The sequence below is a fragment of the Panthera tigris genome, chromosome C1 (assembly GCF_018350195.1).
Source record: "Panthera tigris isolate Pti1 chromosome C1, P.tigris_Pti1_mat1.1, whole genome shotgun sequence".
Lineage (NCBI taxonomy): Eukaryota > Metazoa > Chordata > Mammalia > Carnivora > Felidae > Panthera > Panthera tigris.
Window position 1 is genome coordinate 131,230,970 of NC_056667.1, and position 27,619 is coordinate 131,258,588.

The 27,619-nt window shown below is 35.0% G+C and overlaps 1 protein-coding gene across 1 annotated transcript in view; it reads right to left on the reverse strand.

Annotated features, from left to right (window-relative positions):
* Positions 1-27,619, reverse strand: part of LRP1B (LDL receptor related protein 1B) — a 1,866,249-nt gene that overhangs the window by 914,643 nt on the left and 923,987 nt on the right. Inside the window, exon 7 of the mRNA XM_042994392.1 lies at positions 13,561-13,723. Coding sequence (XP_042850326.1) covers positions 13,561-13,723 — 163 coding nt within the window. The remainder of the gene's footprint in view (positions 1-13,560; positions 13,724-27,619) is intronic.

Below are 27,619 nucleotides of genomic sequence, written 5' to 3' on the forward strand. Positions count from 1 at the left end.
TCAAATGACTGGGGGAAATTGAATACACTTCCAGATCTTGGGGTGGACTCCAATTAATACAAATCCAAACAGTACATGGTATTTCCCCAGCAACTGAGACTGCTCCAGTTGTGAGAAAGCAACCTTATTTAGCCCATTCAAACTGGAATAATGGATTTATAGTCCATAGTAAGGGGTCAGGTTTCTTACTTTTTCTTGCTGCATGAGAATAGTACACAATTTTCCTCAGTTGGTAGTGGCAACAAACTTATGACCAAGGGGGAAAAGGCTGTAGCTGTGGATGGGAGAGCAGGGATATAGAAGGGATATGGCTCCTTAAAGATGTCAATGAGGCATCAGTTCAACCAAGCCTACATCCAACCAAGCTTGCTCTTCTCTGGCCTTCCTCTAAGTTAGAAACTGAATTAACTTATCATTTAAGCCAGTTAGAGTTAGGGGGTTTTTTAGTGTCTAAAGTATTATTCAACACACCAACCATTATTACACTATATTTACACTGTTTCAACTATTTTCTCTTTCTTTTCTACTTCTAGTGTTATGCCCACCAATAATCCATTATGTCTTCCACTCTCAGAATGAATTTCTGCAAATGTTACATTTATTCAAAGCATGTTCTAAAACAAACAAGCAAATCTATGGGCTGGTACTAGTAGTGAGATCTTAAGAAGTACAAACAAAAGAATAATTATCATTCGAATGTCTGAAAAGAGTAGGAAATAGAGTTGGGAGTATTCGTGGTGTTTCCAGCCTTTCCAAAAAAGAGGATATTTAGGTTCTAGGAATTAGGCACCAGTTATTAGGAGAAATTGCCCCAATCTGAAAATGCCTATTATTTCATTTACTGGTCAGAGCATAATGTACTTGTTTCTCTGATTAAAAGTTTCTCTGATTAAAAGTTATTTAGATTTGTTAATGTTGCAAGAGGTGATACAAACCTAATAATGAAAGTGACTCATTCAAAGTAAAATGATAAACCTGAATTCTAAGCCTTCAGGAAATTATAAAAAAATTGGAAAAATATGAATCTACTCAATTTAAAATACATTTTAGAAACTAGGGCTTTCACATGCTATCCTCTTCTACGTTTAATTTTTTATTACCCAAAAAGAAAAAAATAATAAATTCAGATGGTGGTAATAGTGGCAGAAGCACTCATCTGTCACCAGAAGCTCATAGCTCACACCCCTTCCTTTCCAAAATGTGGAATGGCTGACAACTTCCCAGTTAGAAACCGTATTTTCTAGCCCTCTTGTCATCAGATGTGACCAAGTGACTAGATGTCACTAACTGGAATGTAACTGAAATAATGATGGTCATTGCTGAGCTGGAATTAGGAAAAATAAAAAAGGCAGACATGTCATTCCTCTCTCTGGTCAAAAATCAGAGGATTCTCAGACCCTAAAGGATGTAGGAACCACAAGATGGAAGGAACCTCCATCTTTGAATCATCACAAGGATAAAAACTGCTTGATAGTTCAGAATGCATACATTGGACTCGACCTTGAGCAATAAAACAGAAAACAAATTAACAAAATTTCTACTGTGCTATCCACTGAAATTTACGCAGTGAGTATTATCATAACAAATTCAAAAGTTGGTAGCACAGGGGCGCCTGGGTGGCTCAGTCGGTTGGGCGTCCGATTTCAGCTCCAGTCAGGATCTTGCAGTCCGTGAGTTTGAGCCCCTTGTGGGACTCTGGGCTGATGGCTCACAGCCTGGAGCCTGCTTCCGATTCTGTGTCTCCCTCTCTCTCTGCCCCTCCCCATTCATGCTCTGTCTCTGTCTCAAAAAAATAAATAAACGTTAAAAAAAATAAAAAAAAAAGTTGGTAGCACAAGTACAAAACTACCTTAATAAAAATTTAAAATACATTAAATATAATAAGATTGTAAATTACTACATTGAAGGGGTGCCTGGTGGCTCAGTCAGTTAAGCATCCAACTCTTGATTTTGGCTCATGTCATGATTTTATGGTTCATGACATTGAGTCCCCCATCAGGCTCTCTCTCCCTCTCGGTCTGCCCCTCCCCCCCCAATAAATAAATAAACATTTAAAAATGCATAACATTGTCAGATAACCATGGGTCGCCTGAGTGGCTCAGTCGGTTGAGTGTCCTAGTTCAGCTCAGGTCATGATCTCATGGCTAGTAAGTTTGAGCCCTGAGTCAGGCTCTGTGCTGACAACTTGGAGCCTACAGCCTGTTTCAGGTTTTGTGTCTCCCTCTCTCTCTCTGACCCTCTTCTCTCTTAAAAATAAACATTAATTTTTTTTTCTTTAATGCATAACATTGGCCTCATGGTTAAGGCAGCAGCATCAGGGTAACTAATGTTCAGGACTGAAAATATTAAAGGTTAAAAATACTTGATAAAAAATGTCATTTGCAGTATCTTGATAAATATATTGGAAGAAAAAACAAGTGCTTTTTGAGCCTATGTATTTAAGGGAAGAAGTTTAAAAGTATAATATTAGTAATTGTGTTAGTTACTACATGCCTTCGTTGGCAAGATATTATGGGGAAAAATGAGTATGGGTAAGAATTGGCTGACTGACAACCAAAACTGAAAGGGAATAGACCAAGTCCAAAATTGAGGTCTTCCAGCCTTGGAGATCCAGTTGTTTCTAGGATGTGAATACTAAGAAAAATTGCTGGAATTACTTTGAACAACAAAAGCCAATTAACTTCTCAACTGAATAGAAGAGTTTCACCTTTAGATAAAGGTGTTTGCTTCCCACTGGCGTGTTGTTTTCAGGCTTCGAAGTGACCACAAACAGGTTGAAAGAGAAAACCAAGAGAGTGAGGTGCAAAGAAATAATTTGGGTTTGATAATTATTTGTAGAGTATAACTTTGAGTGAGGATATTAGTATATAGAAGTAATGGGAAGCAAAGAAATCAAAATTCTACTAATTTTCAAGGGAATTTATAACTTCAAAAGCCATGAGCCTATCTTACAAAATTCTTTGTTTCTTCAAACCTTAAAACAACTTGAAAGGAACAAGAAACAGTCTGTGAAATATATACAGTCCACAGGGGGAGGATGCCCCATTCCCAACTTCAGATGTAGTATTTAGCACAACAGACTAGAAAGAATCTCCCTGGGGAAGCACAGGTAAAGAAAAATGAACAAGGGGAGATGTTACAGGGAAAGAAGTACCATCTAGACAGGGGCATTTCTAAACTACCAGGACAGAGGGTCTTTCCTTTACTTTCCTGGTAGGATTTCATTATTTCTCTATGCCAATGACTGCTGTGTGCCTCCAATCTTCTATTTTCTAGATGATGATTCTTGTTTTTGTTATTCTATCACTGTTCCACTGATTTATATAGAGTATGGAGGGGACAGTCGGGACAGATATCTTGTCTTTTGGTTCATAATTTGCTGTATACAAGGAAGTACAAAAGGACGTGATGGAGAGGACTGCACATCACCTGGAGGTCCTCCACTTTGAACTCATGTAGTATATTCTATGAGAAGAAGGGCATATATAGATATTTGGTAGCCAGAAGAGAAGACTGGGACAGAAATGGCAAAATGTTTATTCAAAATGCATGTTCCCATTTCCATAGTATGGTGATGTCATGGGCAAGAAACTGCCTACCCAGGTGCTACATTTCCCTGATCCCCTTGCATCCAACTTGTCTACAGATATTCAACACTTTTCCCCTTCTACTAGTTGAGAACAGGCCGTATGAGATTCTATAGCCACAAAATGGAAGGAACCCTTATCTCAGAATAACCACAAGGAGGAATCTACCCACCAACCTCTAACACACTCATCAGATTCATACGGGTATGAAATATAATTTTATTGTGTGATGTCATCATTTTGGTTTATAAAAGTGACTACCATTATCCTAATACAGTTGTTATGAGATTACTGTATTGATATTCCTTCAAACTTCAGTGTATATCCTGTGAAAATTACATTGGTCTTATGCAGTCATTTCAATTAATAAATAAAATTATATACACTTGAAATATCTTTCTCAAATCGAGTTCATCATAATAAATCATTTAAAAAATAAAACAGAATATCTTTGTTTTCATTTAAAAAAATGAGAAATCTTAGCAATTCAGAGATTTTTAAATCACTGGAGAATTCCAGACACTTTAGACGTGTTCCACATTAAGTTTATGGGATGAATCAATTATTTAGCTATACCTCCAAATTAATGAGACTCCCAAATATAAATTCAATATGAGACTTAGACTGAAACTCTCCAGAAAGTAGGACTATTTTCTTTTTATATGTTGCTTTTTAATCTCATTTTATGCCACACTAAACCAGATATAGAATGTAATTATAGAGATTTACTAATAGTTTGGTTGCTGATAATGTTACTATAACCTATATTCAATCATTATGAAGAACAATGACAAAAATCATTTGTTTTGCTTTTCTCAAAAAACATTAAATTAGTTTAAGATGACATAGAGGCACATTTTATGAGCAGTTGTTTATTTAAACACAAGTTTTTTTTTATTCCATGTTTTTTCCAGTGTTACTGAGAAATTATTGGCATATATGTTTGTAAAAGTTTAAATCATGCAGCATGATAGTTTGATTTACATATAGTATAATGGATTCAGCTTACATCTACCTATCTTCTCATATAGACACAATAACAAAAGAAAAAGAAATAAAAGGAAAAATATTTTTCCTTGTGATGAGAACTCACAGGAATTAATCCCCTAATAATTTTCCTATGTATCATACAGCAGTGTTAGCTATTCTCACCATGCTGTACATTACATCCCCAGTACTTATTAATAACTGGAAGTTTGTATCTTTTCTCCCATCTTCTAAATGTTGCCACTGGTAATAACAAATCTGATCTCTTTTTCTGAGAGTCTGTTTTTTTTTTTTTTTTTTTTTGCTTTTTTTTTTACATGTCACATATGAGTTCATACAGTACCTGTCTTTCTTGGTCTGACTTATTTCACTTAGCATAATGCCTTCAAAGTTCCTCTATATTGTCAAAAATGATGGGGTTTCCTCATTTTTTTCTTTAGTGGTTGAATAACATTCCAGTGTGTGTGTGTGTGTGTGTGTGTACACGTGTGAGCACATGCATGCATGTGTGTATCACAAATTCTTTGTATAAAAATGCAATGATACATTGATAGACACTTAGTATCTTTCTATGTCATGGCTCTTATAAATAATGTTGTTATGAACATGGAGGTGCAGATATCTTTTTGAGTTAGTGTTTTTGTTTTCTTTGGATATAATCTTGGAAATGGAATTACTGTATCATATGGTAATTATATTTTTAATTTTTGAGTATCTTCCATACTGTCTTCCATCATGGCTGTATCAATTTACATTCCCTGTATCCAATTTATATGCACAAGGGTTCCCTTTACTCCACATCTATGCCAGCATTATTTCTTGTCTTTTTGATGATGGCCATTTAACAGGCATAAGGTGATCCCTCATTGTGCTGTTAATTTGCATTTTCCTAATAACTAATAATACTAAGCATCTTTTCATCTACCTGTTGGCCTTCATATATCTTCTTTGGAAAGTGTCAATGGAAAGTGTCCATTTTTTAATGGGGCTGATGTCTGGTTTTTTTGTTTTTTTTTGTTTTTTTTTTTTTTTTTTTTTGCTACTGGGTTGTATGAGTTCTTTATATACTTTGGAAATTAATCTCTTATTGGGTACATAGTTCGCAAAATTTTTTCCCATCCCATACGTTGCCTTTTCACTTTGTTGATTTTTTTTTTTTTTTTTTTTTTTTTTTTTTTTTTTTTTTTTTTGGTGTTCAGAAGCTTTTTATTTTGATACAGTCCCACTGGTTGGTTTGTTAATCTATTTATTTATTTAGTTGCCTGTGCTTTAGATGTCACATTCAAAAATTAATTAATTAATTACCAGTACCCATGTCAAAGAGTTTTATTCCTGTTTTCTTCTAGGAGTTTCATGGGTTCATGTCTTATACTTAAATTCGATCCATTTACAAGTTAATTTTTGTGAGTGGTAGAAGATATAAGGCTAGTTTGCTTCTTTTACATGTGAATATTCAATTATCTCAGCACAATGTACAAAGAGATTGTCTTTTTTCCATTGAGTATTTTGGCTCTGTTGTCAAATATTAGTTGACCAAATATGTTTGGGTTTATTTCTGGGCTTTCAATTCTTTTCCACTCACTGGACTATTTGTATATTTTAATGTCAGTACCATACTATTTTGATGACTATAGATGTATTTTTTTATATTTAAAAAAATTAATGTTTATTCATTATTTTTGAGAGAGAGAGAGAGAGCGCATATGCAAGCAGGGGAGGGGCAGAGAGAGAGGAAGACACAGAATTTGAAGCAGGCTCCAGGCTCTGAGCTGTCAGCACAGAGCCGGACGCAGGGCTCTAACTCACGGATCATTTCATCATGACCTGAGCTGAAGTACGGTGCTTAACAGACTGAGCCAACCAGGTGCCCCAACTACAGATTTGTAGTATATCTCGTAATCAGGCAGTGCGCTGCCTCCTGCATAAACAATTTTTACAAGAGATTACAGAGACAATTACCTCAGTAAAACTGACAGAAGACCAGATACCCTCAACATTTGACTTTTTCCTTTTCATGATTAAAAAAAAATATATTGAGTAAACACTATTTGACACTATAAAACATCCAACTTGACCCTAAAGCCAAGCCAATTTCTCCCTAGTCAAACCACTGTGAATCTGGCTCAAGGGAAAATATCAATTTTCGATCAATACCCTTCAAGGCTCAGCAGTCAAGCAGAACAAAATATAACTCAGCATAAAAGCTGACTTTTTTTTAACTTCTGATTATTTTTTTTAGTTGAATATGATTATATGGCCTACAATAAAATCCTGAATTTATGTTATATATGAAAGAGTGGTAACTTAAAAGGCGAATGGTGTCAAGTATGTATTTTATTGTTTTTAATTTTTGTCTTTTCCCTTGTGGTGTTTACAAACCAACATTTTCTGTTTTGTTTTGGTTTTTTGAAAATAATATTTGTGCCTAACCCACTATTTAGCTCATAAACTTCAAATAAATTACTGCTTAGAATTTGTTGTTTATAATGTGTTTTTTGTAAACTATAATAACTATATCTTTTGGTTGTAATATTTGATATCTAATGCATAATTCTGTTACACTCAAAGCTCCATAAGAAAATATATCATACCATTATCTTCCATGCCCTTATCATAACTGAGTGAAATAGGAAATCTGTCCATATATTTTCAAAAGCAATACCATTTGCTCATATCTACTTCTTGTTTTCATACAATTCTATGTAAGAAACAATTAGAAATAATTTTACATTAATTGGAAATATAAAATTATTCTTGTTTAAAAATGGCATAGATTCTTCCAGTGTGTAAACTATTCTATGGCAGAGAATACAAAACTTTCATGCCACTTGAGAATTGCTTTATAAATGAAACAATAATGTATTTAATGCTACCCCAGTAGTATTAGGCTTAGAATATTCACATAGATTACAAAACCATTGAAGAATCTGAATAGAACAAAAGCTCCCATCAGTTTCTTAAAGTATATCTTTAAAGATAAAAATAGGAACACTAGGAGAGAACTCCCAGAGAACTCCCAACCCAATCTCTTCTTTGTATCATATAAAACATTACTGGAGGGGCACCTGGGTGGCTCAGTCAGTAGAGCATCCAACTTTGGCTCAGGTCATGATCTCATGGTTGGTGAGTTCAAGCCCCGCATCAGGCTCTGTGCTGACAGCTCAGAGCCTGGAGCCTGCCTCAGATTCTATGTCTCCCTCTCTCTCTCTGCTCCTCCTCCACTCACGCTCTCTCTCTCTCTCTCTCTCTCTCTCTCTCAAAAATAAATAAACATTAAATTTTTTTTAAATAAAAAATAAAATATTACTGGAAAGAAGTGTCATTTGCCTTGAAAAGAGATAAGAAAAATACTCCTTGAAATGAGTTTGAATGGCCTTGGCTAAAAGGAAATGGAAGAGTTCTCCTAGAAAAGGGACTAAAGAATTGGAATAAAGTATTTGCCCATATTCCAAACAAGCTAAGGTAAGTACAAAGAGACCCCCTCAGTGCCTGGGAAAAAAAATTCAAAGAACTGCACATAAGAGAACTGTTATATGACAGGGGATGTAGATGATGTCAGTTCTTAGTCCATTTATTTTTCCATCTTTGCTTGGCCCTAATTTCACTCTTTCATATATCAATGGTGGAAAAAAAGTGGCTCCTGTCCCATTCAGGAAGGCATCTACCCCATTTATGCCTAAGAAAACATGAATATCTAAGGAAAAAAAACAAAAACAAAAAAATGCTTTTTTCTTCTTTTTTCTTTTGAGTGGAGTACCATGGTTCTACACAAGATCCCTAGAACTTCATCTTATAATGGCAAGAGAATTAACCTAAAAACCATACACTAACCATAATATCACAAAGAGGTAAATGGACCCAGATCCTGAATGATATTGTTGAGCCACTAAACTAATCCACTCAGAGACTGTCCTATATTTAGATTTAAAAGTGAAATAATAAATTCCTTCATAATTGTGATTTTTCCTATTCCTTTATTTGAGTGGACAGCATTTATCAGAGTGATAACTCAAAGAAATCTCTTTTATAGAGAGTGGGTGGAAGATTGGGAAGATGCTAAATATAATTACTAGAAATAGAACTATGAAGTCAGTAATTTGGATATAAGTTTAACAAACATTTAAAACATATAGAGTAAAAAGAGAGAGAAAGAACAGCAAAGAGGGCAAATAGAGATGTAAAATGTTTTGCATTATTCTGAGTTACTATTATGAATAATGTGAGCTAAGAACACAGTGAAAGTTGAGTCAGTTTGGGGTAAGTTTCCAGTAAAAGGTGTAATGAACATAAAACACTCCAAATTACTTTTCCGAATTCCCAGGGTAATCACAATATAAATTGCATTGGAAGGAGACAGTGATTAAAGGCAATGCCATACGTGAACCTCCGCTTACAGAAAGGTTTGGAGAGTAATTTGGAGAGTTTGACCCTAGACAAAATGAATTAATGAGAATAATTTGAGTGATACACAAAACAGCTAATATGCATTTATACCCCTGAGTGAGTCTTTGAACAACTAGCTTCACTTAAAATAATTCAGACCAGGAAACATGAACTTGCATTTCCATGTTGTCTTGCCTAATCACATCAGCAACTCCTGAAAGGAACTTTGGATTGAAAAGTGGCTATGATAAACTCTCCTGAAAAACCTTGTAAAATGGCCAATTTAGACAAATGCCTATTGTTCAGATAATTCTCTATTAATCTAAATGTTATCTAAGAGTGTTGGACTCACTCAGAAAAGGTAGTAGTGGTGTAAATAGGAAATCAGCATATAGATATTTAGACTATGAACAGATAAAAAATTAAAATACAGCTAATATTATAATGGATATTCACTTGAATTTGTTGCTAAGATAAGAAAACACATTAAGAAACTTTAAATTCAAGAGTGAGCACTTGGGTGGCTCGGTCAGCTAAGCATGTGACTCTTGGTTTTGGCTCAGGTCATGATCTCATGGTTCGTGGTCTTGAGCTCTGTGTTGGCCTCTGTACTGAGAGCATGTAGCCTGCTTGGGAGTTTCTCTCTCTCTCTCTCTCTCTCTCTCTCTCTCTCTCTCTCTCTCTCTCCCTTCCCTGCTTGCTCACACTCTCCTCAAAATAAATAATCGTTAAAAAAAAGAAGAAAGAAACTTTAAGTTCAGGATCTCCAAGAGGAATTTTAAAGCAAGTCGAAACATAAACTCAATAGAATGATTATTGAAGGTATTGAATTATCTCCATTCTCTGAATTTTCTTCTAATAAAGAGAAATATGCAAAAAGATTCTCAGGGAGACTAAGTTCACATCATTTTGAAGAAACATTTTTGTGGGTATGTGTAGAGGGTAGTTCTTCCTCAAAAAAATTAGGACTCATAATTTGCAACCTATCAAAATGTGAATATAGGGGCACCTGGGTGGCTTGGTCGGTTAAGCGTCCGACTTCGGCTCAGGTCATGATCTCACAGTCTGTGAGTTGGAGCCCCGCGTCGGGCTCTGTGCTGACAGCTCAGAGCCTGGAGCCTGTTTCGGATTCTGTGTCTCCCTCTCTCTCTGCCCCTCCCCTGTTCATGCTCTGCCTCTCTCTGTCTCAAAAATAAATAAACGTTAAAAAAAAAATTAGAAAAAAAAATTTTTAGAAAAAAAATGTGAATATAAATGTCAGAATATTAGGGGCACTTATGAACTGCAGAAGAGTATATGACTCATCCACACTGATACTTCCATGAGGACAATAAGAACAAAGAGTGGCATGTTTTTAGGTGCTTCCTAATTTTCAAACCCATAGCAACTTCTGAACCATCTGAATCCCCAAACTAATAGATAGTGGTTAGTTGTGGGGGTACAATCTACAGATTTAATTTATCCACAATGCAGTATGAGTAGATTAACAGCCAAAGGTCCGCAACAACTCTACTTACGTCCTATAAAAAAGTGACTAGTGAGTGCAGGCTCTAATTTGGAACTTAGGCTGGCTCTGGGAGCCACCTGACAGAATTGAAAAACCTGATATCTACCCCAAGGATTCCCTTGTTACAAAAGCCCTTTCATGGTCATAGGGAAACCTACCTTATTTTCTGGCTTCCCACATTCATACAGAATTCTAAATTCTTAGATTAGAATTTCATAAGCCCATCCTATTCCCTGATCTATCTCTAACTTTGATTCTATCTCCAATGTCGCATCTATGATTGGTTTTGCCAGCAGTGGGGATCCAGGTAGGTGATGGGAAAAAGTGTATTAAATATTCAAATACTGTCAATCACTTCTGTGTGTACTCAACTTTGAGACTTTCTCCTCCTAGCAGTTGGCCTGCTCTCATAGAGAACAAAGACGATATACTTTTTATTCATTTCACTCATGAGGTCATGGATTCACACATAAATCCTACATATCACTCTGCCGTTCATTCTCTACAAGTCAGAAGTCCATCCTACATAGAAGAATGGTATACTCAGGAAATATTCAATTCCTGCTTTTTCTCCTGACTAAGGAGATTTCCCCTGTCCTTCAGGTTATCCATCTCATATAACTCTACTATGTTTGGGTTTCATACATGGTACCACACATGCCTGCAAATAGATTTTTTTCCCAAATTCTCAATTCCAATGTCATTACCATCACTAGAAGTGAAAGTTAAAAGTATAGCCAAGTAAAAAATTTCTTTTTCAATGCAGCTTTGAAAGAAGTAAGGCAAATCTCCCTCCATTTCTACTGCTATTTAGGTCAAGCTCTAAAAATCAGATTTGACTTTTAATGTATTCCAATGATTTCAGAAGTTACAAGAGAATGAGCCAAAGATAATCACTCAGTCCACACACTTAGGAAAAGGTAGGAGAAGTTTCACTGGTGGCACATATCCCCTTTGGTAGGTCATGCACAGTTGTTCCAGCTTTGCCTATTCAAATTACGCTGGAGCAGGCCCAGAAGTAAAAGTTAAAGGAAAAAACCTACTGTTCCTTTCCTAGATAGCATTGTATTAATCCTAGCCAAATTTCTGATAATAAGAGAAAAGTAGAATATATTTGAAAGTGTTATACTCCAAATAGGCTTATATTTATAAAAGAGCAGAGCTCTGCTTTCTCTGATTTCTGCAATTCATGATTGAAAAACTGCTTGAGACACAGAGCAGACTCAAACGAAAAATTCCAAAGAACCTATTGTGATAAATGATACATGACAAAATTACATTTAAACAGTTACTAGGCCCCAAGGAATCCTGCAGAGAATAAGTGCAAACAATATGGGGGTTTTCTACTCCTACTTCCTTTGACAAAAGTAACAAAATATGGTTCTTTCATGTAATGACAGAGAGAAACAGGAAGCTTGAGAATATAAACTATGTTGCTGTTCTCAAAGAGAGAGGGTACTCACATACATTATATTCGAGATTGACAGTTTTATTTAAAAAGGGTCTCTGGATCTTAGTTTTTAAAAATGGGGGAAGATAAGATGGTAGAATGAGGGGAGAAAGTCAGTAGCTTCACCTCTTGACATTTTTGATAAATAAGACTGTCTAAAGGCTAGTTTGAAATTCGGTTAGCAAATCCAGGGAAACACATGCAAGCAAATATATTTCTAGACAGAATTCCAAAATAATTCCAAAAGAATGTTGTTACCACACTGGTAAATTTCAAATTCTTTCTTACCACCCTTATCCAACAACCCAAACAAATCAGTTTAAATACAACTTCTTTTACGAATGTCTTTTGAAGCATCACTGCAGTCAGATTGAGTCAAGTCACCATCTGCTGCAAATACAAATAGAGCTACATTCAAGAATTATATTACACAGCCTTCCTAGCAAAGTTCTTACGTGCAAGCTGTTCTTGTCAAAATCAGAACCATTGTGATGATGCATCTTAATATTCAATCAGACTTTAAGTAAAGAGTGACAAAAGTCCACATATGGATGACAGCTGTTTCTTCAGTAAATATTTTCCCATTTATTGAATGGAGGCTTATGGCAGTTTAGGATACGTTCCATCAGACATTTCAGCCTGTACTGCTTGGGGACGATTAAACCAGTAACAAGATAAAATTTCAGTTTTCAAATCTTTGCTACAACTTAACATCTGAAAAAAACAACAGTTCCTCCGATTAAAATTATACACGATGTCAGTAATGTGAGAGTATACTTGCCCAGTACGCACTGGTGAAAAAACTGAATTTATAGCACTCTATATAGTTTTTGCCCCTCCCACTCAACAATACCATAGCATTTCTAAAACTGAAGCATAATTTCTATATTGATTTTCTAATCATGTGAACAAAGTTGATGGGAATTTAAACATTTATGACTATATTTGACAAATTGTGAAATATTTAAAAAGATTAATGAGCCTATTAGATAAAAGAAGGTCAGATAAGACATACTTTTAACCAACAAAGTGGCTAGCAAAATTAGAAAATCAAAAAAAAAAAGTGAAGATGAATTCTGATGAAGAATTCAGTAACTCCATAATTACATAGTATTTACGTATCAGTAGTTGGAGGGGGAAAAAAAAAGGTGGTTTCAACTAACAAAGAGGACTTTAATGTTTTAGTAGTACCCGTGAACATGCATCATACACCTTTTATAAATACCAAATGTGTTGAATGTAAGTTTGTTAATAGCACATCTTTCAAGTGTTGTTTCTGAAGCTTGCTGACAAGGTCTACTGCTAAGGGAACTTAAAGTTCTCCTCTCTTTAACCTAAAACTATCCTGAGGCTCTTGTCTGGTGACCCCAAAGCAATTGTGAAGAGGGTTGTTTGTATCTCAGGTTAGGCCAGCAATGTAAATGTGTTAAGGAACTGGTATTACCCAGCTTCTGCATGGTAAATTATAGCCCTTCTTTTCTCCTTGCATTGCAGTTGTTAATATCACCATTTAAAAATACTTTGAGCCTGCAATCTTATATTCCACAGCTCCTGTCAGAGACCGATCTATTATACAATTTTTGGATGCATTACTTATTTTAATGGAAACTATTTCATATCAAACATTATAAAACAGAACTTCTTACCCTGCTATTGGATCTACGGCTATTGACTTAGGATTGTGAAGCTCCAGGTCAATCAGGGTGACACACACAGACCCGTTGTAAGTACAAACAAAGATCCGGTCACTGACATGGTCCACAAAATAGAGATTTCTGGTAAGCCAGTCAATCGCCATTTGTTGCACATCTGAAAAACACACATTAAAAACAAAATCATTGTGTTACAGGTGCAAATTTAGTATCATAAGCCAAAGACTATGTAAGTCTGCCCAAACCATCAGAGAAAGCATTTCAAAAGTATAGATAGTTTCATGATAAAAAAAACCAAAAACATCAAAAAACAAAAAACAAAAAAACAAAACTACACAGATAATTAATTTCTTGCTAGGTCAAAATAGGTGATTTAATTATTCTATAAAGGGGGCGCCTGGGTGGCTCAGTCGGTTAAGCGGCCGACTTCGGCTCAGGTCATGATCTCGCGGTCCGTGAGTTCGAGCCCCGCATTGGGCTCTGGGCTGACAGCTCAGAGCCTGGAGCCTGTTTCGGATTCTGTGTCTCCCTCTCTCTCTGCCCCTCCCCTGTTCATGCTCTGTCTCTCTCTGTCTCAAAAATGAATAAACGTTAAAAAAAAAAAAAAAAAAAAAATAATTATTCTATAAAGTAATGACTACCTTTTGATACCTTTATTCTTGCTATTTAAGGACTAAGAATGATCTAGACAAATGGACAAATGATTTCTAAATCCCAAAATGTAAGTATTTACAATAAAATTTTCTCCTGGTTTTCTTATTTATCCTAAATAGTTCACTCAACCCAACGTGAAAATTGGTTCAATGACACAGCTAAACTCTTCAGTAGTAAGAGGAGTAAACTTTTTATGAATCTAAGGTAAATTTATATTTTCAGATCCTCTTCCATTAAAAAAAAGGAGGTGGAGAAATAGATCTGTAAAATCTCTTTGTTTACAAACAATACTCAAAACTTGGAAATTAAACCAAAAGAGTGGTGATGTTTTTCAGTGGCATGCATATGCATTATAAAACAGGCCTGCTCAAATATTAATTTTCCACAGAAGTGTTATTCAATAGTACTTTCTGTGAAGAAGGAAATATTCTACATCCATGCTGTCCAATAAAGTAGCCATTAGTCAAATGTGTCTAGTGACCACTTAAAATGTGGATAGTGTGACAGGGAAACTAAATCTGTGTTGTATTTCATTTTAATTCACTCAAATTTAAATTTAAAAATTTAGGTAGGTAGTTAGTGGCTACAAGGGATAGAGCAGCTCTAGGAGAATGTGTCTGTGTTTGACTTGAATATTTTCCATTTGATCAGACCTTTATGCTGTGAAATTTCATGTTAATTTGTGAATAATTATCTTGTAGAAAAGATAACCTCAAAGGTTATGGTTGTACTGCCCTGTGAGGCATTAACCATTTTTATACTTACCGACAAATTTTATTTATACATTCTTTTTCCTTAAAATGCTTGTAATTATCCAATTCCACTAATGCTCTTAGATCAGCACTACTGTGCTGGTTACCTCAATAATTCCATAAATAAGTTTCTGGTTTATATTTATTCTTGAATTTCATGACAGTCATGTTTTTATCTATTAGAAATTATACTTTGACACCTTCTTGTTCAAACTTACTATGGATCTCTGATTCATTGACAAAGCAGGGTATCCTTCTGCAATCTGAACCTAAACATTCTTCTTGCTCTATGCTTCAAAATACTTCCTTAGTAACATGCTGTTTCAGTGAATGATACCCTTTCAACAAAAAGACTAATATAGATGCGTGTGTCATTATTGTCACTCGTAATGGGATATTGTCAAAGCAAGGTACGGAAAGTAGCAACTTTGTGGAATTTCTATCATGTTTTACAAGGACAAGCAGAAAGCAGATCTTGCAATTCATTGGACACACATTTTCAAGCTATCGATTACAGTTTCATTCCTGAATTGCACAGTCTTTATGGAAATATAACCATTTAAATTTCCACAAACTACATGAAGCTTTTCTCAACCAGTTCAGCAATGAGGATTTTTAAAAAGCTGAACTATTTCTGTCTCCAGAAATCTGGAAATGTATGCTTTGTTTGTTTTTATTCTTTTTACATTATTATATCAACTAGAGAACAGAACCCGCTGTTTCAAATGCCATTTTAAATGCCTGCGGTTCAGATAAAGTATGGATCAGAGTCCATTCAACAGTGTAGTTGATGTAGTCTATGCAAGTGTAATTTCGGACAAAAGAGCTGTTTGACAGCATTCACACCTTTTTTTCAAGTCTGTATCATTACAGAAATATCCTCTGCTACTGAAACAATAGGTATTGTTAACAACCATCCAAGTTTGAAGCAACAAGGTCTCAGGAAAGAACCTAATAATTAGCCAAACACTCAGTAATTGTGGGAATTGGCTTTGTTTCCTTTTCTTATATTTGAAGTTTCTGTCTAGTTTTAATGTAATCTTTTATTAAGATTGGAGGAAATTAGACAAAAAGTTCAAGTAAGCAAGATGACAGATATATAGGTACATAAATAAGTAAATCTGGCCAGAATTATTTACACATTTCAGAAGATAGGTAAATCTTCTGGACAATGGATTCAGTATTTCATCTTAATTTTGCTGAAATACAACCTGATCATAGCAAGTTGCTGAAGATAATTATAATCATTTTATGACATATTAAAAAAATCCTAAATATTTAGTTCAGGGCTTTATTACTGTACCAGAACAGAAATTTAAATATATTCCTATTATATTTTCTAGTCCTATCCTCCATTGCCTCAGAATGTGACTGCATTTGGAGCTAAAGTTTTCAAAGGGATGATTAAATCAATGCCATTAAGGTGAGCCCTAATCTAACCTTACCCTATACTTATAAAAAGAGGTTATGACATACAAAGAGAGATACCAAGGATCCTTACACAGAGAAGAGAGGCTATTTGCAAGCCACTGAGAGGCCTCAGAGAAATCCAAACCTGTTGAATTCTTGATCTGGAACCTCTAATTTTCAGAATTGTGAGAAAATGAATTACTATTCTTTGAGCCACATAGCCTGTGGCATTTTGTTATGGTACTCTAGCAGAAGGACACATTTACTGCAGTATTGTTTAATAGAGTAGTCCATGCCACAAAATTATTGAGAAAAAAAAGTCAACATCCTGTTAAAAAAACATAAAGGAATGTCTATATGTGCCTTCAATGTCACACTGAACCATTGTCTAATAGGCACCTTCAATAACTAGTTAATTTTCCTAAGTAATATACCTTTGTTTAACTTATAGCTTAATACTGATTCAGTCCAAATATCTATGAATTTAGATATTAATTTATACATTGATTATATATTTTTTTGTCTAATAGAGATGCAAATGATTTCCATCACGTAGTAAAGATAACCCCTTTTTACTGCTATATGACATTAAGTGGTTTTCTATCTAACTTTACAATTTTAAATTAGTATGTTTTTATTTCATTGATTATAAATTTTACAGTCTCTTCTGTGCTCCTCTGAACCAGATTTACCATCCTTCTGGTTCTCTCATTAGTGAGATAAATGACTCCTTAACATATATTCACTATATATCATATGAATCATGTTTTTAGCTTTTTGAAAGTTACACATTGACAAAATTTACCTCTTGATTTCTTTTTCAAATTATTTGCTATATAGTCTTCAACTAGCCAGAAATAGAAAAGGTAAATGTCCACAAGAATGAGAAAAATAACATAAATAGGCAAAACTTTTTGGAAGGAACTATGACAAAACTAGAAGATAGCCTGCAGTATACATTTACATAAAAAGGCAGGCTTGATTTCAGCTGATTGTTTTGACATAGAAATGCTTCCTTATTTCAAAGGGGCCAAAAATATAGTCTATTGCTGCCTATAAAAAAGACTCACTTCAGAGCTAAAGACACACATCAACAGAGAATGAAGGGATGGGGAAAGATATTCCATGCAAATGGAAAGGATATAAAGCTGAGGTAGCAATGTTTATATCAGACCAACTAGACTCTAAAACAAATGTTGCAACAAGAAACAAAGAAGGGCATTACATAATGATAAAGGGCAAATTCAACAAGAAGATGTAACACTTGTAAATATTAACTCATCCAACATAGGAACATTTAAATATATAAAGCAAATATTAACAGATACAAAGGGAATAACTGATAGAAATACAATAATAGTAGGGAACTTTAATAGTCCACTTGCATCACTGGATGTCCAGACAGCAAATTAATGAGAAAACAATATCCTGAATTAGACCAGGTGAACTTACCAGAATTCTCCATCCTAACACAGCAGAATACACATCCTTCTCAAGTATTCATGGAATGTTTTATAGGATAAATCACATGTTTTGCTACAAAATAAATCTCAATAAATTTAAGAAGACTGAAATCATATCAAGTATCTTTTCTGACCTTAACAGTATATAATTAGAAATCAACTAAAGAAGAAAAAAGAAAAGAAAAGAAAACCAAAAAGCAAAGAACAAAGCAAACATATGGAGATGAACAGCAAGCCACTAGACAATCAATGTGTCAATGAAGAAATTAAAAAAAGTAAAATTAAAAAAATACGTGAGAAAAATGAAAATGGAAACACAGGTTTTCAAAATCCCTGGGACACAGTAAAAGCAGTTCTAAGAAGGAAGTTTATAGAGATACAGGCCCACTTCAATAAATAAGAAAAATCTTAAAAAACAAACAAACAAACAAACAAAACCTTTTAACCTTATACCTAAAGGAAATAGGAAAAAAAATCCAAAATCAGGAGGGAAATAATAAGGATTAGAGCAGAAGTAAATAACTAGAAAACAAAACAAAACAAAACTCAAACAGACAAACAAACAAACAACAATGTAACAGATCACTAAAACCAGGAGCTGATAGTTCTTCGAAAAGATCACCCAAGAAACAGTGGTGCCTGGGTGGCGTGGTTGGTTAAGCATCTGACTTTGTCTCAAGTTATGATCTCACAGTTTGTGAGTTCAAGCCCCACATCAGGCTCTGTGCTGACAGCTCAGAGCCTGAAGCCTGCTTTGGATTCTGTGTCTTCCTCTTTCTCTGACTCTCCCTTGCTCATGCTTTCTCTCTCTCTCTCTCTCTGTCTCTGTCTCTCTCTCCCTCAAAATAAATAAATAAATAAACAAACAAACAAACATTTAAAAATTTTTAAAAAAGAATGAAATCTTTCCATTTGCAACAACATGGATGGAGGTAAAGTGTATTATGCTAAGCAAAATAAGTCAGTCAGAGAAGGACAAATACCATATGATTTCACTCATATGTAGAATTTAAGAAACAAAACAGATGAACATATGGAAAGGGAATAAAAGACAGAGGGAACCAATCTATAAAAGACTCTTAATAGGGAGGCTGGGCGGCTCAGTGGGTTGAACATCTGACTTCCACTCAGGTCAGGATCTCATGGCTCATGAGTTCGGGCCTAGCATCAGGCTCTGTGCTGACAGCCCAGAGCCTGGAGCCTCCTTGGGATTCTGTGTCTCCCTCTCTGTCTTCCCCTCCCCCAATCACACTCTGTTTCTGTCTCTCTAAAAATAAATATTAAAAAAAAATGTAAAAAAGGCTCTTAATGACAGAGAACAAACAGGGTTGATGGAGGGACATAGCGGGGGATGGGCGAAATGGGTGATGGGAATTAAGGATGGCACTTGTTATGAGCACTGGGTGTTCTATGTAAGTAATGAATTACTAAAATCTACTCTTGAAACCAATATTACACTATATGTTAACTAACTCAAATTTAAATGAAAACATTTGAAAAGACATCACTGAAAATGATAAACCTGTAGACAGACAACTCTACCTATTCTTCTCAAAGTATTCCAAAAATTAGAAGAGGAAGGGAAATTTCCAAATTCATTCTCTGAGGCCAGTATTACCCTGATACCAAAACCAGATAAAGACACCACTAAAATAGAGAACTATAGGCCAATATTTCTGATGATCCTACATGCAAAAATCCTCAACAAAATATTGGCAAACCCAATCCAACATTACATTAAAATAATTATTCCCTGTAATTGAGAGGGATTTATTTCTGTAAGAGTGGTTCAATATTTGCAAATCACTCAAAGTGACACATCACATCAATAAGAGAAAAGATAAAAAAAATCATATACCCATGTAAATTAAAGCCGAAAAAGCATTTGACAAAGTGTATCCATTCATGGTAAAACCCTCAATAAAGTAGGTTTAGAAGGAACATATCTCAACACAACAGAGGTCATATATGAAAATCCCATATCTATTATCATACTCAATGGAGAAAAACTGAAAGCGCTCCCCCTATCATCAGGAACAAAACAACGGTGTCCATTCTCACCAGTTTTATTCAATGTAATATGGTAACTCCTAACCACAGCAATCAGATAACAAAAAGAAACAAAAGCCATCCAAATTATTAAGGAAAAAATAAAACATTCACCATTTGCAGGCAAGAAGATACTATATATATATGTATGTGTGTGTGTGTATACATATATATGTATTTATGTATATAAATATATATATGTATATATATATGTATATATGTATATATATATGTATATATGTATATATACATATATACATTTTTATATATTTATATACATAAATACATATATATAAATCGTGAAGACTCCACCAAAAAAAAAAACAAAAAAACCAAGAACTGATAAATGAATTCAGTAAGGTTGTGGGATACAAAATCAATCTACAGAAATCTATCGCATTTCTGTACACTAAAGAAGCAGCAGAAAGAGAATTAAAGAAAACAACCCATTTACAAATACACCAAAAATGATAAAAAACCTATGAATAAACTTAACCAAAGAGGTGAAAGACCTATACTCTGAAAACTATAAAACGTTTATGAAAGAGGGGTGCCTGGGTGACTCACTTGATTAAGCATCTGACTCTTCATTTTGGCTCAGTTCATGGTGCCAGGGTCATGGGATCAAGCACCATGTTTGGCTCCGTGCTGAGCATGGAACCTTGGGATTCTCTCTCTCTCTCTGCCCCTTTCCTTCACTCATGCCCTCCCTCTCCCTCCTTCTCTTTCTCTCTCTCTCTATCTCCCCCCCCTCACTGTCTCTAAAATAAACAAAATTTTTTTAAAAATTTAAAAAATTGATGAAAGAAATTGAAGACAAAACCAAGAAATGGAAAGACTTCCCATATTCATGGATTGAAAGAACAAATATCGTTAAAACGTCTATACTACTCAAAATGATTTACACATTTAATCCATTCCCTATCAAAACACCAACAGCATTTTTTACAGAACTTCAATTACTAATCCTAAAATTTGTATGGAAGCACAAAAGACCCCAAACGCCCAAAGCAATCTTGAAAGTGAAGAACGAAGTTGGAGTCATCACAATCCCAGATTCCAAGTTATACTATAAAGCTATAGTAATCAAAACAATATGGCACTGGCACAAAAACAGACATACAGATCAGTGGAACAGAACACAGAGCCCAGAAAAAAGCCTGTGATATATGCTCACTTAATCTTCCACAAAGGAGGCAAGGACAGACAATGGGATAAAGTCTCTTCAACAAATAGTGTTAAGAAAGTGGACAGCTACATGCAAAAGAATGAAACTGGATCACATTCTTAATCATACACAAAAATAAACTCAAAATGGATTAAGGATCAAAATATAAGACCCAAAATCATAAAAATCTTACAAGAAAGCGCAGGCAGTAATTTCTTTGATATTGGCTATAGCAACATTTTTCTAGATATGTCTTCTGAAGTGAAGGAAACAAAAGGATAAATAAACTATAGGCACTGTATCAAAATAAAAAGCTTCTGAACAATGAAGGAAACAATAATACCAAAAATAAAACTAAATAATACTAATACTCCCTGCTGAAGGGTAGAACATATTTTCAAATGACATAACTGATAATTAGTATTCAAAATATGTAAAGAACTTTTGCAACTCAAGTCTAAAAAAAAAAAACCCGGAAATAATTCAATTAAAATGGGCAGAAGACATGAACATGCATTTCTCCAAAGAAGGTGTACATATGGCCAAGAATCACATGAATAGATATTAAACATCACTAATCACCAGGAAAATGCAAGTCAGAACCACAATGAGATACCACCTGACACCTGTTAGAATGGCTGATATCAAAAAACACAAGAAACAAGTGTTGGCAAGGGTGTGGGGGGGTCGGGGACAAACTTGTGCATTGTTGCTGGGAATGCATACTGGTGCAGTCACTGTGAAAACAATATGGGGGTTCAAAAAATGAAAAATATAATTACTATATGATCCAATAATTCCACCACTGAGTATGTACCAAAGAATATAAAAACACTATTTCAAAAAGATATATGCACCCCTATTTATTGCAGCCTTATTTGTAATAGCCAAATTATGGCAGCAGTCCAAATTTCCATCAATGATGAATGAACAAAGAAGATGTAGTGTGTGTGTGTGTGTGTGTGTGTGTGTGTACGCATACATACAAATATACATACATACAATGGAATACTACTTAGCAATAAACAAGAATGAAATCTTTCCACATGCAACATGGATGGATCTAGAGATTATAATGCTAAGCAAAGTAAGCCAGTCAGAGGAAGGCAAATACCATATGAATTCACTCATAGGTGGAAATTAAGAAACAAAACAAACAAAAAGGAAGACAAATGATTCAAACCAAAATTTAAGTTTTATAGACTTAACTATAGCAAACAAATAGATGGTTAAAGAGGGAAGGTAGTAGGGGGTGAGTGAAATAGGTGAAGGAGATTAAGAAACACTTATAACGAGGAGCACTAAGTAATGTATATTGTTGAATCACTATATTGCACACCTGAAACTAATATAATTCTGTATGTTAACTACACTGGAATTAAAAAAAAAGTGTTAAAGAAAACATAATACTGTCACTCTCCATAGATAACATAATGCTATACGTTAAAAAAAATCCTAAACCTCTGCCCCAATACTATTAAAACTAATAAATGAATTAAGTAAAACTTAATAATACAAAATCTGTTGTATTAATGCTGTTGTATTAATGTATTAAAGACTAATGCTATCTGTTGTATTTCTGTATTCTAACAATGAGGTATCAGAACAATAAATTAGAATATTATCCCACTTATAATAACATAAAGAATAAAATGTATAGGAATAAATTGAATCAACAAAGTGAACTATGTATAGTCTGAAAACTATGACACTGGAGAAAGAAACTGAAGATGACACAAATAAATGGTAAGATTTAGTGTGTTCACATACTATTTAATAGAACACTATTGAAATGTCCATACTACCTATGCAATCTATAGGTTCAATATAATCCCTATCAATCTACCAATATACTTTTTCACAAAACTAGAATAAATAATACCAAAATTTATATGGACCCCCCCCCAAAAAAAAAAAAAAACAACACCAAATAGCTAAAGCAATCTTGGAAGTGAAGAACAAAGCCGGAAGTATCATACTCCTGAATATCATACTATACTACAAAGCTATCATAATCAAAACATGATAGTATTGGCACAAAAACAGACCCAATAGGTCAATGGAACAGAATAGAAAGCTCAGAAATAAACCCACACTTATAAAGTCAATTGGCCTATGACAAAGGATGGAAGAATATACAACGAGAAAAACAGTGTCTTCAATAAATGGTGTTAAGAGAACTACACAGCTACATGCAAAAAAAGGAAAGTGGACTAGTTTCCAACATCATATATAAAAATAAACTCACAATTGATTAAAGTCTTAAAAATAAAACCTGAAGCCATCAGACTCCAAGACGGGGGGGGGGGGGGGGGACAACATAGGTAATAAGGTCTTTGACATTGGTCTTAGTGACATAAATATTTTTCAAACTTTTTAAAATTTTTACTTATTTTTGAGAGAGAGAGAAAAACAGAGTGTGAGCAGGGGATGGGCAGAGGGAGAGGGAGGGAGAGGGAGAAAGAGAGAGAGAGAGAGAGAGAGAGAGAGAGAGAGAGAGAGAGAGAATCTGAAGAAGGCTTCAGGTTCTGATCTGTGAGCACAGAGCCCAAAGTAAGGCTCAAACTCACTAACCTGGAGATCATGACCTGAGCCGAAGTTAGATGCTTAACCTACTGAGCCACCCAGGTGCCCCTATGATATAATTTTTTAACTCTCTATCCTCAGGCTAGGGCAGTAAAAGCAAAAATAAATAAACGGAACCACATCAAAGAAAATGATTTTGCACAGCAAAGGAATCCATCGACCAGCAGAAAAGGTAATGTATTGAATGGGAGAAGTTATTTGCATATGATATATCCAATAAAGGGATTAATGTCCAAAATGTATAAAGACCTCATAAAACTGAATTTCAAATTAGCAACCAATCTGATTAAAAAATGGGCAAAGGATCTAAACAGACATTTTCCCAAAGACTTAGAGTTGGCCAACAGACACATGAAAAGATGCTCAACATCACTAACAACAGGAAATACAAATCAAAACCACAATAAGACATCTCCTCATAACTGTCTGAATGGCTATTATCAAAAGGAAAAAAATAACAAGTTTAGGAAAGATGTGGAGAAAAGGGAATCCTTGTGCACTGTTGGTAAGAATGTAAATTTGTGCTGTCACTACAAAAAATAGTATTGGGGTTTTTCAAAAAATTAAAAATGGAAATACCATATGATGTAGCGATTCCACTTCTAGGTATTTATGCAAAGAAAATGAAAAGACATATGCACCCTGTGTTCATTGCAACATTATTTACAATAGTCATGACATGGAGACAAGCTACACATCCATCAGTAGATGAATGAGTAAAGAAGACACGGTATATACATGCAATGTAATACTACTCAGCTATAAAAAAAATAGATCTTGCCATTTGTGACAACAAGGATGGACCTAGAGTATATCTTAGCATAAGTACATCTTATGATGTACTAAGTGAAATAAATCAGAGAAAAACCAATACCACATGACTTCATTGAAATGTAGAGTCTAAAAAAAAAAACAGATGAACAGACAAAACAGAAACATACTCTTAGATACAGAGAATAAAATGATGGTTGCCAGAAGGTTAGGAAGGTGGGAGGTTGGACGAAACAGGTGAAGGAGATTAAGAGGTACAGTAATCCAGTCATAAAATAAATAAGACACAAGAATGCAATGTAATGTACAGCACAGGGTATACAGTCAATAATTTAACAACTTTGTATGGTGACAGATGGTAAGCAGACTTACTGTGGTGACCACTGTGTTTGCATATAAATATGTACTATGTCATCTAAAACTAATACATATTGCATATCAAGTATTCTTCAATTAAAAGGAAAAACAAGAATAAAAAAAAATGAGTAAATAAAAATAACAAAGAAGCCCAAAATACAGATTTCTGGATTTCATTTGAAGTCTCCCAATTTTTTAAAAATGCTTATTTACTTATTTTGAGAGAGAGACAGAGAGTCTCTGTCCCTCTGAACAGGGAAGGAAAGAAAGTCAGACAAAGAATCCAAAGCAAGCTCCAGGCTCTGAGCTATCAGCACAGAGCTTGATGCAGGGTGCAGACCCATGAACTGTGAGATCATGACCTGAGCCAAATTCTGGTGGTCTCCCCATTTTTAAATATGGTAAACTAATTAATAAAAATTATAAAGCATTTTGTCTATCAAACAAAATTTGTCTTCAAACTAAATCAACTCACTAGTGTAGTTACACCGAAGTAAACAGTATATGCTATTTATTACATTACACACACACACACACACACACACACACACACACACACATAATATTTGTTTATTTTTGAAAGAGAGAGAAACAGATCACAAGCAGGGGAGGGGCAGAGAGAGGAAGATGGAATCTGAACCAGGCTCCGGGCTCTGAGCTGTCAGCACAGGGGATAAAACGGGGCTGGAACTTTTAAGACTGATCTGACCTGAGTTGAAGCCGGACACTTAACTGAGTGAGCCACCCAGGCACCTCTCATCTATTTCAGTGTAATGCTCTACTTAAAAATACGTTCTTGAGAATGTCACTAATATTTGTAAAAGTCATTGTTCTTATATTCAATAAACATAATATCCAATTCACAAGGTGGTGAGGGGCTTAAATTAGAAAACAAACATTAAGAATGCAGTAAATGTAGTAAGTATTCCATGAATATTAGTTGCCTTTCCAGGGGCAGAAGGACTTAAAGGTTGCCCTTTAGTTTATGTATTTATGATTTCTTATAATATTTATTACTAGGGAATGGCACAGTACTAGATAAAACCATAAATAACTAATGATAACATAGACACTTAATGGGTTTGATAATTTTAAAATGTGCCCACATAAAATGTGGGCAAAACACATCAAATGTTTTGATACTATTCCTTTCAGGAAGTGAAGCTTAATTCTCTTCGCCCTTAGTGCAGGCTGTTCTTTGTGACTTTTTTGTACTGAGTAGAATGTGGTAGAAATGACAGAGTGTGATTTCCAAGGAAAGCCATAAAAGGCATCATAACTTCCATTTTGAACTCTCTGTTTGAATCACTCTGGTGGAAACCAGATGCCATGCTATGAGGATACTCAAGCAACCCCATGCAAAAGGCCATTTTGCAACGAACAAATACCTATTGCCAACAGTCACAAGAATGAGCTTGGAAGCATATCTTCCAGCCCAGTTAAATCACTAGCTGTCAGCAGTCTTGGCTAATACCTTAATTACAACCTCAAGAGAAACTCTACGTCAATCACCTAGCTAAGCAACTCCCGAATTTCTAACACACAGAAAGTGTTAAGATAATAGGTGCTCTTTTTATGTGACTAAGTTTTGGGGTAATTTGTTATGCAGCAATACATAACTAATACAGAAGTCAAATCCTGTAGTTCTTAAAGATAGATTTTATTGGCTTTCTATCACTTGGATGTCATTTATAGGAGTATATCTGAACTAAACTGTCTCTACAGACAACTGTTTTGGTTCATTTAAATTACCTGTAGTGCAGATTAATGTGAAAATACAGAGGATACTCTGTCATTGCTTATAAATAAAACGTGGGAGATGTAAAGATAATTTTTCCTCTTTCTCTTGAAAATGTTTACTTTACTTTTACAAAGTGTGGCTCTGTGCTGAAACAACTATATCTGGGCATGATCAAGGTGTGGATCCCTTATACGGTCCCCTTCCCAAGAAAGGCAGTGTCAGATAGTATTAATGACCAGCAGAATGACTGGTCTGAGAGAGTATCTTTAGAAGGATGATATTTTAACTAAGTTCAAAATAAGGTGGTTAACCACGTAGAGATTTGGGGGCATAACCTACCAAGCAGGACTGAACCTGGCATATGCTCAAAAGGAAGAGCAGGGGTGTGAGGAGCTCTATCATAGCTAAAATATAAATGAATGTGAAGAGATGAGGTAACAGAGACTAGCAGGTGTGACTCAAATACAGTAGAGGGATAAACTTCATAAGTGTTATATTGAAAAGCCAAGGGAGGGGCGCCTGGGTGGCGCAGTCGGTTAAGCGTCCGACTTCAGCCAGGTCACGATCTCGCGGTCCGTGAGTTCGAGCCCCGCGTCAGGCTCTGGGACTGACGGCTCGGAGCCTGGAGCCTGCTTCAGATTCTGTGTCTCCCTCTCTCTCTGCCCCTCCCCCATTCATGCTCTGTCTCTCTCTGTCCCAAAAATAAATAAAAAACGTTGAAAAAAATTAAAAAAAAAAAAAAGAAAAGCCAAGGGATTACTTTTTTATTTTTTATGTTTATTTATTTTGAGAGAGATAGAGAGGGGTGGGTGGTAAAGAAAGAAGGAGAGAAAGAATCCCAAGGAAGCTCTGTGATGTCAGCAGAGAGCCCGACACGGGACTCCATCCCACGAACTTGATCACGACCCGAGCCAAAACCAAGAGTCACTTAACTGACTGAGCCATGCAGGCACCTTGGATTACTTTATTTTAAATGCAAATTTTATTTTTATCATACAGTAGATGTACATGGTTTAAAAAGTCAAACACTCCATCAAGGCTAACAATAAAACATAGCAGTGTCCACTTCACTTCTACTCTTCTAATTGTTTTAGCTATGTCA